Here is an 11,999-nt window from a genome sequence, read left to right as displayed (position 1 = left end):
CTGCACATGTCCAAAACATCTCTACCTGAGCTGTCCCTTTATAATCTTCTCCATCTTGGTGATGAAAATCTTAACAATTTCCTCTCTGCCCTGTCTTTTTGTCAGTGCCACCATCTCCAAACTGTATATCCTATTACTACCGGTACCAACTTCTCAACCTTCCCTTTTACTCTTGCTTCTATCCTTCTGTCACAAACCACCTCTGACACTCATCTCCGCCCCCTCCACACTACCTGCACTCTGTTCTTCACCTCTCTTGTGCATCTATTGGTTTCGATGTCTGATCCCAGGTATTAAAACTCATCCATCTTCACTACCTCAACTCCTTGCATCGCCACTGTTAACCCGTCTGCCTATCTTTTATGTCTTTCTTTTACTGATTTTCATTCCTCTTTTCTGCAGAGCGTACCTCCACCTCTCATCTTTCTTCCAGCTGCTCCCTACTCTCACTACAGTTCATAACGTCATCTGCAAACATCATAGTCCACAGAAACCCGTGCCTGACATCATTTGCCAGCCTGCCCATCACACTGCAAACAACAAGGGGCTCAGAGTCAATCCCTGATGTAATCCCACTTCCACCTCGTCACTTCCACCACTTTTTTGTTCTCCTCATGCATGCTGCTTTCATATTATTTATCAGAAGACTCAGCACAAAACTCAATGTCAAATTGAGCTTGGATAAAAATGTAGAAGGATGTGCTATAATTTTAATACAAAGAAGTGCTTGGGTATACTTTTTTAGTCCTTATTTTATTGATTTTCAGTTGCCCTCTGTGGAAAAATGTGCACACATTACCCAAAGTTAAACACTGACATTTAAAGAGGAAGATTTCAAATTCAGAGATCACAACATAACAGATATCAGCAATCTTGAAATCTTAAAAAATTTAACACTAGAAAACAGTCTGCTAAGCAAGCATTTCTATTACAATCTGAGATCAAGCTCAAACAAATGCGTGGTTCTATGAGTTGTCAACCCAGAGACACAGATTTAGCTTTGTCCAGATAGTGGTGCTGTGAATAAAACATGCATTAAGATTAAAACCAAAGATTTTCTTTAATGAAAAATTACAAAATCAGCAGTTTTCATGGACAGAGGCTAAGAAAAAATAGATAGAAAGAACTATCTTTAGTGGCAGAATCAGAATTCCATATATATTACTGTCACCATGAAAGAAAAACATATGATTGTACGTTTCACCAGTAAAACCCTTAGTGCATCATGCATTTTGACATCAAACACATCAAGTGACAGCTGTCCAAGAACTCATCAAGCTCAATTTACTTAAACATAACAAAGCATATAGGATGACCATATATGTACGATATGTAGCAAGCTGCAGTTATTGTTGTCACTGAAAACATTGCACAAAAACATAAGTATTATTAACTCAAATTCAACTAGTTGATCTGTGATCGTCTGCTCCCTGTGGGTGGATTGAGGTGATGGGCTTCAGATATGGCTGTAGCTGAGCTCTCATGCTGTGTACACACCAAGCCTTTTTCTCCATGATTTCCTCCAGCTGCTGGACATATTCTCCAAATGCCTAACAGAAAAAGAGTATGTACATTAAAAAAATGTAAAGAGTTGCTTTTGTTGCTTTATTTCTCACCATATCAGGCTGCTGGCACAGAAGCTTCCCCTCTTTACAACATAAAGCTTCCATCTCTTTTAGCTGCTCCCAGTGGGCCTTGAATATACACCACCTAAAGTTAGAATGGGTACAAAAAATATGCATTAATGTTTTATTAAAATAACCCCTTTTTGTGCATCATTCTAATATTATCAAATACACAAGAATATGTTTGTGTTATTTTAATGTTTTTTGGATGATTACACTAACAAAAATTGTGAGAATTCTGGACCTACTTTGCGTGGTCTAAGTCGTCCAGCTTAAACAGCTGGATCGTGGGTCTAACGTGGTGATTAGTGTTTAAATCCTGTAAACTGGGTAACCCTTGCACAGAAGTGCATGTAGATTTTTTAAGTGGTGATGCAGGAGGTTTGTTGAATGTAGCTGGTGGTGTTTGCTTCTGATTGCTATCTTGATCCTGTGAGGAGTCCAAAATATCTTCAGGAATACCTGCACAGGAAAACAAAACAAGGTTGTGGACAGACCTGTTTAAACACACACACACACACACACACACACACACACACACACACACACACACACACACACACACACACACACACACACACACACACGACCATCAGAATTTATACTTATACCTGTGTAACAATTACTGAGATGTACGTCTTGTTTTCCCTCTGTGTGATTCGTAGCTGTCGTAGTGTCAGATAAGGGAGGGTAGTGCGTCTTTGCCTGTGGCAGTTCCACGAAAGACAGTTGCAAACCCGTATTCTCATCCTCTACAACTTCCTCCATCTCTTCCCACTTGTTGTATTCTCTATTGTCATTAAGAGGACTGAGCGAGGTGTTTTTGTTGTCCCCTCGCAGGAAAGAGATTGTAGCAGCCTGTTGATCCACTTGAAGCTGGGAGATGCTGAGGGGCTCCATGATGGAGCTAAAAGAATCCACCTGAGTCTCATTTTGAGGTAAAACCAACTTTTTGACTTCTGAATGGTTATGTAGCTGAGTGTGAGCTGGATTTTCTGGTGGTTTGTTAAGGGGTTCAGTAGGTGTGATGGAAGTAGTGGAAGGTAATGTAGCTGGCAATTTACCGGGATTAGCAAGAAACCATAGTTCTTTCTCTCTCTGTGTGTTTGATTGTACTGCCTCTGGGATGACTCTCGTACACTTTGATTCAAAAGAGGCAGCACTAAGCATAACTGGGGTCAGGAGTGTGCTGGTATGTTCACAGTCCGGGGAGAGGGACTGCTCTGCAGGGGGGTAGCTAATGAGGCTGTTGCCCTCATTGTTCATGTGAGCAGACAATAAACACCCTTTTTGAGCTGCTCCCCCCTTCCCAGCATTCCACACTCCATCAGCTGGGTCATCTGAGGTATTCAGTCCTGCCACACCCACTTCCAGTCTGTCTTGTGAATCAGAGCTGTGACACAATTGTGTCTCACTTGTGTCAAAGCAGACAGCACCTGCTGTCCCATTTGACATCCACACCCACCTCCCTTCTCCCCTCTCCACTCCAGCTGGCCTCCTCTCTTTCCTTCTTTGCCTTTCTTCACTTGCTGCCTCAAGTGACCTCCTCTTCTCATTTCTACTCATTTCTTGTTCAAATCCTGTCCATGTTCCTTCCAAAGATGCCCTCGAGTTTTCCCCAACACCACCAGTGTCTCCATTAGCATCCTCTTCACTAATGTTATTAGAGATCGAAGAGGTTTCAGTTTGTAACAGAATCTCAGCGCTGGGAGAAAACACCTGTCCTCTGTTACCATTAACTCTATCTTCAGATCTGGTTGTGCATCCATCTAAAACCAGTTCCAAACCATGATTCGCACGGGAAGAAATGGAGAGGTGAGAGACAGAAGGCTGAGTAGAGGAAGAGGGAGATGGATATATAGAGGGTGAGGAGAGTTGGCTGGATAAAGAAGCAGAAGAGGGCATAAACTGCTGCAGCTGCTTGTGATACCATCTCAGATGCCTCTCTCTTTCCTTATCCCTTTCATTGGCCTTTGGTAACCCCCTTTGTATTATCCCTTCCCCTTTACTATTTGCATCTCCATTCTCTCCACCTTTTTTTATTCCACCTTTCATAGCATGTTGCTCATGTTCTTCTTCTCTGAAACAGGAGTCAGATTTACTTTCAGTAAAAAATGAATCATTCTCATGAGCTTCTCCCTCCTTTTGCACCTTCCATACACGCTTGTCTTTTGGTTGTCCCGACACCAGCACTGCCCTGGGGCTTTGCTGGTGTCCCGACTCCAGCACTGCCCTGGGGCTTTGCTGACTAACAGACTGTCTCTCCATAGTTTTTAAACTGTCATTTCCTGTTCTCCCCCCTCCTAATTCATCTGCTTCATTTCTCCGATGCCTTTTGTCACCTATTCTCAGCCAACCTCTAACTGGAGAAATATGTTCAAGTCTGATCTCTCCCCTCCGTCTCGCATTTGCTTCCTCTCCACATTTGGTGTTCTTGGGTGTGGAGCAGAGAAATGCACTCCTCACAGGTGACCTTGTGGTAGGAGTTGTGGGACCGAAAGAATCGCTTTGTCTTGTTAACTTTGGCTTCTTTGGAGGACTTTTCCCTCTACTGCTAACAGTGCTACCAGTGGTGCTGCTGAACAGGTTTTGATTGGGTGAGGCTGCTGTCTTGCCTCTGTTTCTTCTTCTTCCTCTCAGCCCTCCTTGTCTTTTCAACTCTTTTACCCTGAAAATATTAAAGAAACCTTGATTGTAAAGACTGAATTTAATAGAATTTTCCCTTTCATACAATATAAAATCAGAGGACTGAAACCCGGCATGGCTTTACACAATAAAGATATCAATAAATATTTTAAGAAACTAATACAGTATATTAAATTCCCCTCATTATACCTGGACATGTGCACACTTACCGGTCTGCATATCTCAGTGTATTAAGTGTGTGCTCCGTTGCTGTGTGACCAGGTGAAATGTTGGCAATCATGCATGTCATTGAGTCACCGACAAATGAATCTTTCAAAACCTAGAAAAATAATTCAGTATCAAAACATAGAGGATCAGTGGAGAAACCAGAAAATCAGCCATATGATGCATACTCGTGTCACTATTTCCGTCAGCTTTTACTACCTGAGTCAGTTTGCTCTGCCTAAAAGGTGTATGCGATTGTTCCTGATCAAGTGACCGGATACATTCTTTAAGCTGAGGGAAATAAAAATCAACAATGTCAATGAACATCCTTGACTTTATGTTGGGCCTCTTAGTGTGAGAGCACGTATCTGTATAGCTTACAGCCAACAGACTCTGGTTGATCTCAGCTCCCTCCATGCGGCTCTGCCTGTCAGGTTCTTTGGCATCGGATGCTCTTTCGCTTCCTGCCAGATCCACAAACCACATTCTACGCAGACACATACACACACATTTTACAGTCATTTTACACCGACACTGTTGTCTTGTTTGATCTACTAATCAATAATCAATAATTCAAGTATGGTTTCAGAGAAAGAAAAAAGTAACATCATGAAGTGCGTTACCTGTCACTCACCTGCCAGCTATCTGCTGGTTTGAATCTCTAAGCTGAATCTGAAGCAAGGCATGGGATCGAGAAGAGAGTGGATTCACGCCACTCATCCCCTGTGTCCGCTCGGCTGTACCCTGAGAAATCACCTGAGTAAGAGGGGAGAGATGGAAACTACTCTTACTAGGTTGAGGAGATTGCAGAAATCATACTTACTGTTAGGTAATGTTTCACGTATTTAAGGTTATTAAAGACAGAGGTGGGGATCACAGAAAAAAAAATGTCCATGAGACAGCAACACTATCAAAATGACTCTGGTAAGTCAAACTGCTGGGGGAGTCTGTTTAGAGTGCTTACATATTTTAATAAAAATTTCAGTATCAAATCATATTGATATTGTGACTCACCCCGACCTAAGATAACACTGGTACACCTGTGAGACCATAATATAAAAGTGAAGTGCAAGAACAACTGCTACACTCAGTTCAGTTATAGCTGGGGACCTGTTTCTTATTATTTCCAGGGAGAAAAGATCTTGGAATCTTTCTGTGCATTAGCTCATCTGTTCCCAAGAAGCAATGAGGTCACGCCATTGTCTGTCTCTCCAGAATTCACAGGAATTGCTTCGCCTCCCACAGTATTGGTCAGATTGAGTCAAACTTACAAAAAATAATGACCTAACAGATCTTCACCCAAATTGTATTCAAAGTTGAGGTCATATTCTGCATTTTAAGGACCCTTTTCCATTTTCAAAGCATAATCATCATACACACTGCATACAATTTCACCAAATTATCATTCCTGATGGACTGAACAATATTAACTTCAAAGCATTTAACAGAGTCATTACTGTGAGATTATCTATGTTGATTTGCATGCACAAAGTGATGAAGAAATAATTTTATTATGTTATTGGTCATGATCATTGTTGGGGCCTTCACATTAGCATTACATACTATTTTCAGTAATCTGGTCAATGCTATAATTTGTTGATACACTCACATATACTTATGCTTTACTACTGACCTGAGTCATAATGCTCCAAACCTCAAACACTTTATTTGGTGTTGAAGTAGATGAATTTGTCTTGCGGCCCTGCTTGACCTATCAGTAAATTTTATTTCTCATTGTTTTTGAAATACAGCCACACACATTAAAATGAACCACTTTTCTTTCTGTAGTTCACACACTAAAGTAACCAGTGAATTGTGATGGATCATAAGCCAGAAACACTAATATGTCACTGATTTTTTTAAATAATATAACTTATTGTAAAGAAAATCAGGCAAACCTCCAGCAGAGAGCTGACTGAGTCCACTCTGACATCTCGCAGCCCTGAAATGTGAACCACTTTCTGTCCATCCTCCCTAGCAAATAACCTGCAGAAGAAAGAAAGAGAAAGATTAAGAGATACAAATACAGAAGAAAGACTTTGAGGCTTTGAGCAAAATACTAAATAAAGAAGTGAGGACATCCTAGATCCAGGCATCTCAATTTTATGATAATGTTATCATAAAATTGAGACCTAAATGACCCCAGTGAGATAGAGATTATATGAATTCCCCCAGTGCAGCGTCCAGCTCAAAAATCTGCATGCACTTTTAACACCCCCCCCCCCCCCCCCCCCCCCCCCCCCCCAAAAAAAAAAAAAACTTAAACACAGACCTTTTTCTGTGGTCCAGGAGGTCATACAGCTGACCACAGTAGATCTCGAAGAAGCTGACAAACACCAGCTGGTATGAGTGTGTGGCTGACAGGTGAGCAAAGATGTCCTGAACTGCCAGAGCATATAGTCCTGGAATGGCAGGTGAACCCAGCATGGTGTGAGTCTTCCCTGCACCTGTTTGACCGTATGCAAAGCAGGTGACTTTGCCTCTGTGCTCACACACACAAAGAAGTATAGACGATTAGGATACACTGATACAAACAATGTCCTTAATGTGGTGCAAATGAATACCTTTAACCTAATTCACTTTTTTAAATTGGGCATTTTTGTACTTTCTGCCCATACTGAGATGTACTGTTGTGCATGTTTATTTCATTTAACAACCTTTCATTTAACAATTTTTATTATTTAGTTTATTATACTTTAAAATTTGTTAAATTAAAGTTGCACAAAGTCCATTTAACTAAAGCATTGGGACTGCTTTTTTTGGTGTAATGATATACTGTTTACTGCACACTCAATCAAGTTAGTACAACTCTAGCAAGATGTCCATGAATGCAACCCTACCCTTTGAGCATGTGCTGCACCAGAGGATATGCTGTTTGGTGATAAACCTCTTCGTTGGAGCTTTTCTCCCCAAAAACTTGGTCAAAGTAGAACTTGTGCTGTGTGGACAAAAAAAAAAGCAACAGGAAAGGTTTGAAAAGGCCTTAAAGTAGTAATTCAAATACCGTGACATTGGTTAGAGTACACTGTCTCCTCTCTGCACATTCACCTGCAGTATGTATTGTGAGAGATCCACGGCTTCCTTGACTTCATGGACAATCACACACTCTCCACCTGGAGTTGTCACAACATCTGCCTCTCTTTGTCGGCTCTCGGTGCATGTCAGTGGTCTTTTCCTCACACACACCTTAATCCGCTGCTCTTCTGCTTGCCTGGCTCTCAAATTAGAGTTAGAATTTCAATCACAGTAGAAAAACTCAATATTATAAAGAGACACTGTCATAAAGACAATGACAGTCATCAAAAATGTTGTCTCATCGGTGTGTTTACATTTGCTTTTTTCTAACTGTCATTTATGTATCCTGCTGTCATCAATGACATTCAGTCTAAGTAGAGGACAGTATAGACCACACTCACTGTTTGCACTGAGCAGGAGGAGTACTCATTGGTAGTCCATAGTTATATCCAGCTGTTCTCTTTGCTTCATAAACAGGTGTTGGCTTACACATGCATCCATCAGTGTCCATTTCTGTATAAAGAGTTTTCTTCCTTGTGGTTCTTTTTCTGTCTTTGTGACCCAAAGGTTTGTGATTAAATGTGTTTGATGTCACATTTGCAGGCTTGGGTTTTGGCCTATATTGATGTTGCACAGAGGTAGCAGATCCTTTTTTCCTAATGGACTCCTCATATCTGGCATACCTCATGTTAACATGAACAACAGGATGAGACAACCGCTGATGATGATCACTGGTCTCATTACTGAAATCAAGTCGCCTGCGAACATGTGATGGTCTGGCAAAAGTGCTGGCAATTATATTATTGACAGCAGCTCCATTACCATCTTCATCATCAAAAATGCTGTCACTATCATGATAAAAGCTGCTATCCACTATAGTGCTGCCTTCGACGCGTCCACCACCACTATAGTGATAATCATCATCATCATCATATCCAAGGCCCTCCAGATCAAGAGTTTTGACAAATTGGACAAGTTGAAATAACCGAGTCCTGTCCTCCATTGTGTGTATCCCCAGCAGGGGGTAGTCCTCCATGGTGAGCACTGAGATGTGGGCTGTACGACAAACACCCACTGAGGTAAACCTGAAGCACAGGAAAGGGGGAGGCAAATTGTTTTATAGCAGAATAGTGCCAATTTGAATGGCTTGTGGTTGCTCTTACCTGGCATAGTGATGCTGTAGCCCGACCGCTCTCAGACACTCATACAGACAAAGTGTCATTTCCTTCTCTTCCTCTTCTTTCCCTTTTTCCTTTACTTCGCTCCACCTGCCCTGGAAGTGGCAGAGACATCCCTCAGTATTTTCGTCTTACAGCCAATAGCCGGTCATTGTGTCATTACTACCACACTGCTCTGTTGTTGGTAAGCAAAGCAGAGGATACTGGTAGCAGGTCGAAATCTGACACTAGGCCAGCAAGGAGAAAGGGGAGTGTGCTGCAGTCGTCACACATTTCTGTACAGTAGCAAATACGATAAATATAGCAAACACATGTAAACAGCTGCCGGCTTCTACACAGGACTGACCAGTTGCTGCAACAGCTCTGCAGTAAGGCATGAGAGACAGCCTCTTCTCCTTCATACATAAGCCACAGTCACTTTGGTGAGTCCATACTGGGATTTCATGCCCTGCCTTAGTAACTGCAAAACTTCAAATTGTGCTATATAACTTACTGAATGGGGTTTCATGTATATTCATGTCTGCAGAGCATAAAGTAAATGCTGAGGAAATCCCAATTCCTATCACCTGAAATGTGACTGATCTGCCATTGGGCAGATCTGTCACTGTGTATCTGTGTGTCACTGTCATCTGTACTGTCACTGTGAAAACATCCAGTGCTTCTGGACTGATCACGTGTCATTGTTTTACAGCTGTTAAGGGTTTTCCCCCCGTTTTACTCTCTTTCTCTTTTGCCGTGACTTTCTTTTTCCCACAGGTTGAGGTGGGCATGTACCACTCCCTAGCAGAGCCACCTGGTTTTCTGCTCTTCAGCCAGTGCACTAATTTCTAATCTAATCATTACTTATCAGCACTTAAGAACAAACTCGAGCTACTGTTCTCTGCCAGATTGTTATCTATGGTTGTGGTAATAAGGCTTTTTGATGTTTTCTGAGTACGTTGCCTGCGCTAAAGTCACCTGTTTCTCTAAGTAGATCCGTTTGTCAGCTGAAGAGCTCTCTCCCTGTGGATAGTAGTTACCTGATATTCTGAGCTGGTCTGTTCCTGCAAAAAGAAACTGTGGACTTACTCACCGAAATACTAAACTGCCTGCCTGTTTGCCTGGATTCAAGTAAGAATCCAGTTAAGTTCAAATATCAAACATCTCAGTCTTTATCAACAAAATGAATGAACGTGAAGCCTGCACGCAGTGTCTGTTTTGGGTCACAGCTGGTCATGACAGCATGGATGGGACCAGTGCTGGAAAGTAAGTAGAGCTACTCAAGTTCTAGACTGAAGCACTTATGCTATGTTGCTTTCTATTACCACTGTATTGGAGGCACTTATTGCTCTTTGTACTGCTTCAGCTTCAGCTAGTATTTATTTTGCAGTCATAGGTTATTATTATAATAAAAATTGAAACCTAAAAATAAATCGGTATACCATTATACATTACACTAAATAGAAATTACTTAAACAAATCAGAGACAGAAGATTTGTTCATATTCATCATCTGTCCTCTGAAACACTGCGAGCAAGTCAGGAACCTTGGAATCATTTTGGACAGTAATCTTACTTTTGGCAATCATATTAATAATGTCACTAAACAGCTTTCTACCTATTAAAATTTTGTGTAATTTAAACATTTTCTAATTTTTAATATATTTTATTTGAAACTGAATCTGAGAAAAATGTGTCATGCATTAATATAAACCAGGTTATTCTATGGTAATGTTCTATTTGAAGGATTATCCCAGTCGGATGACTTCAACTAATTCAGAATGCAGAAGCGAGAGTCCTTACGTATAACATACGTAAGGACTCTCTAAACTGTCCTTACGTATTACATATGTAAGGACAGTTTAACACAGAATTGCCTTTAAAATATTTTTATTAGTCAAGCTCTCAGTGGTTCGGGTCTATTATCCAGAACTGAATCTAAATCTGTTGAGGAAACTTTCAATTCTGTGGAACAACCTGCCTGCTGACCTGAAGTCAATTACAACTGTGTATAGATTCAGAAACAAACTTGGAAATTTTTTAATCCCATGGTTCTCTACATAACAAAACAGACATTGACATTACATATTAATTATGTAATTATGATTCTAGTTATAGCTGGTAGATATCATCTTTTACAATTTTCCTGGACTCCCCTGTCTGGTTGTTACTGCCTGTGCCACCACGGTTTAAAAATCCTGGATTCGCCCCTGAATGGATCCCACTTACATGCTTGTGCTTGGTTTAGTTTAAGAAGTGATTATGCTAATTTTGACACAAATAAGTTTTCTTTTTCTAAAATGCGAAAATCACTACAAAGCTTACCAGATCAAGTCCAGACCACGCAAAGAGCAACAGATAGCCGCAAACGCAGAGCCAACTGAATAGATAATTTGATTTTTCACAAAGTTGCTAGCTTCAGCAGGACCACTATTTCCGTACACAGAGAGGGTCTCCATGACGACGGAAACGGTTGAGGAAGAAGAGCGCTTTGTTTTCCCGCTGCTCGTCCTCACGGAAAAGAGGAAATGTTAATGTTAACATATTTCCGAAGGACAGCCGGTCGGTTCAGCATGACAGAGGGATGATAATCCTTAGGACGGCTTAATGCCCACCAACAAACCCACTAAGACAGAAAGCCTTCTTACAGGCATTACAGCATACTGAGAGATGGCAGTACTACGAGCTACAGTATATTTTCTGCGTTTATATAATATAGAGTTTTCAAACTGTTTTGTTTTTTTGTTTTTTTGTTGTTGTTTTCTTTTTTGGGGGGGGGGGGCTTGTTTTACTCAGTCTAGATAAATCTTGTATACATATATCCTCAAAGACAATGACACAAATATATCTGCCGCACAGTTCCGGGGGATGCAGTCCAGGGATCAGAGCGTCCAATTCAGCCCACTGGATAGCTGTTCGAGGGCAATGACTGTATAAATTATTTATTATATGTTCATTGGTCAGATTACAATGAGGTCTATAAGTAATAAAAATGTGCGGCTAATGCAGGCCAGTGTTGCTACAGAGAAGTAAAAATGAATGGAAAGTAAACATTTTAAAGCATAAATGCATAAAATCCTGTTGCACTTACAGTGAGTCAGGATACAAGTTTTTATCCTGAAATATCCTTATTTCTTCATCCAATATGATCTGTCATGTGTCATCGATGCATTTAATGTAATGAATGTAATGAATGTAAAGACTTACATGTATTAAAATTGGATTTATTTTGCATGGTTCTCTCAAGGTTATTATTCTTTGCTAGTTTATACATTATAGTTTTTCTAGCATAGTCCAGTTTAGATCAAAATGGGATATATGTGGCCCATTAACTTAAATGAGTTTGACACCCG

The 11,999-nt window shown here is 40.7% G+C and overlaps 1 protein-coding gene across 4 annotated transcripts; it reads right to left on the bottom strand.

Annotated features, from left to right (window-relative positions):
* Positions 1–737: 737 nt before the first annotated feature.
* Positions 738–11,213, bottom strand: LOC101466689 (uncharacterized). Of its 4 annotated transcripts, XM_076890892.1 has the most exons (17): positions 10,972–11,213; positions 9,626–9,711; positions 8,654–8,763; positions 7,892–8,575; positions 7,524–7,692; positions 7,316–7,413; positions 6,748–6,957; positions 6,374–6,461; positions 6,109–6,186; positions 5,110–5,231; positions 4,857–4,962; positions 4,695–4,766; positions 4,481–4,590; positions 2,237–4,293; positions 1,874–2,087; positions 1,617–1,710; positions 738–1,550 (listed from the first exon to the last, which is right to left on the bottom strand). In XM_076890892.1, the coding sequence occupies exons 3-17, from the start codon at positions 8,710–8,712 to the stop codon at positions 1,401–1,403; spliced, it is 4,311 nt and encodes a 1,436-aa protein (XP_076747007.1). In that variant the 5' UTR covers positions 8,713–8,763; positions 9,626–9,711; positions 10,972–11,213; the 3' UTR covers positions 738–1,400. The 4 variants fall into 4 exon arrangements, with proteins under 4 accessions (XP_076747007.1, XP_076747006.1, XP_076747008.1 ...); XM_076890891.1 differs by lacking the exon at positions 9,626–9,711; XM_076890893.1 differs by lacking the exon at positions 9,626–9,711 and having other exon boundaries at positions 7,524–7,686.
* Positions 11,214–11,999: the final 786 nt, after the last annotated feature.

This window comes from Maylandia zebra, linkage group LG12 (genome assembly GCF_041146795.1).
Source record: "Maylandia zebra isolate NMK-2024a linkage group LG12, Mzebra_GT3a, whole genome shotgun sequence".
NCBI lineage: Eukaryota > Metazoa > Chordata > Actinopteri > Cichliformes > Cichlidae > Maylandia > Maylandia zebra.
Note: the sequence above shows the minus strand (reverse complement) of the source record. Positions and strands in the feature narration are given on the sequence as shown.

Excerpts from the sequence above, each read along its gene's own strand:
- LOC101466689 (XM_076890892.1), bottom strand. The coding sequence starts at position 8,712 with ATGACACTTTGTCTGTATGAGTGTCTGAGAGCGGTCGGGCTACAGCAT. Across the intron at positions 4,963-5,109 it reads AACCAGCAGATAGCTGGCAG|AATGTGGTTTGTGGATCTGG; the intron begins GTGAGTGACAGG and ends GTGTCTGCGTAG. Across the intron at positions 4,767-4,856 it reads TCAACCAGAGTCTGTTGGCT|CTTAAAGAATGTATCCGGTC; the intron begins GTAAGCTATACA and ends TATTTCCCTCAG.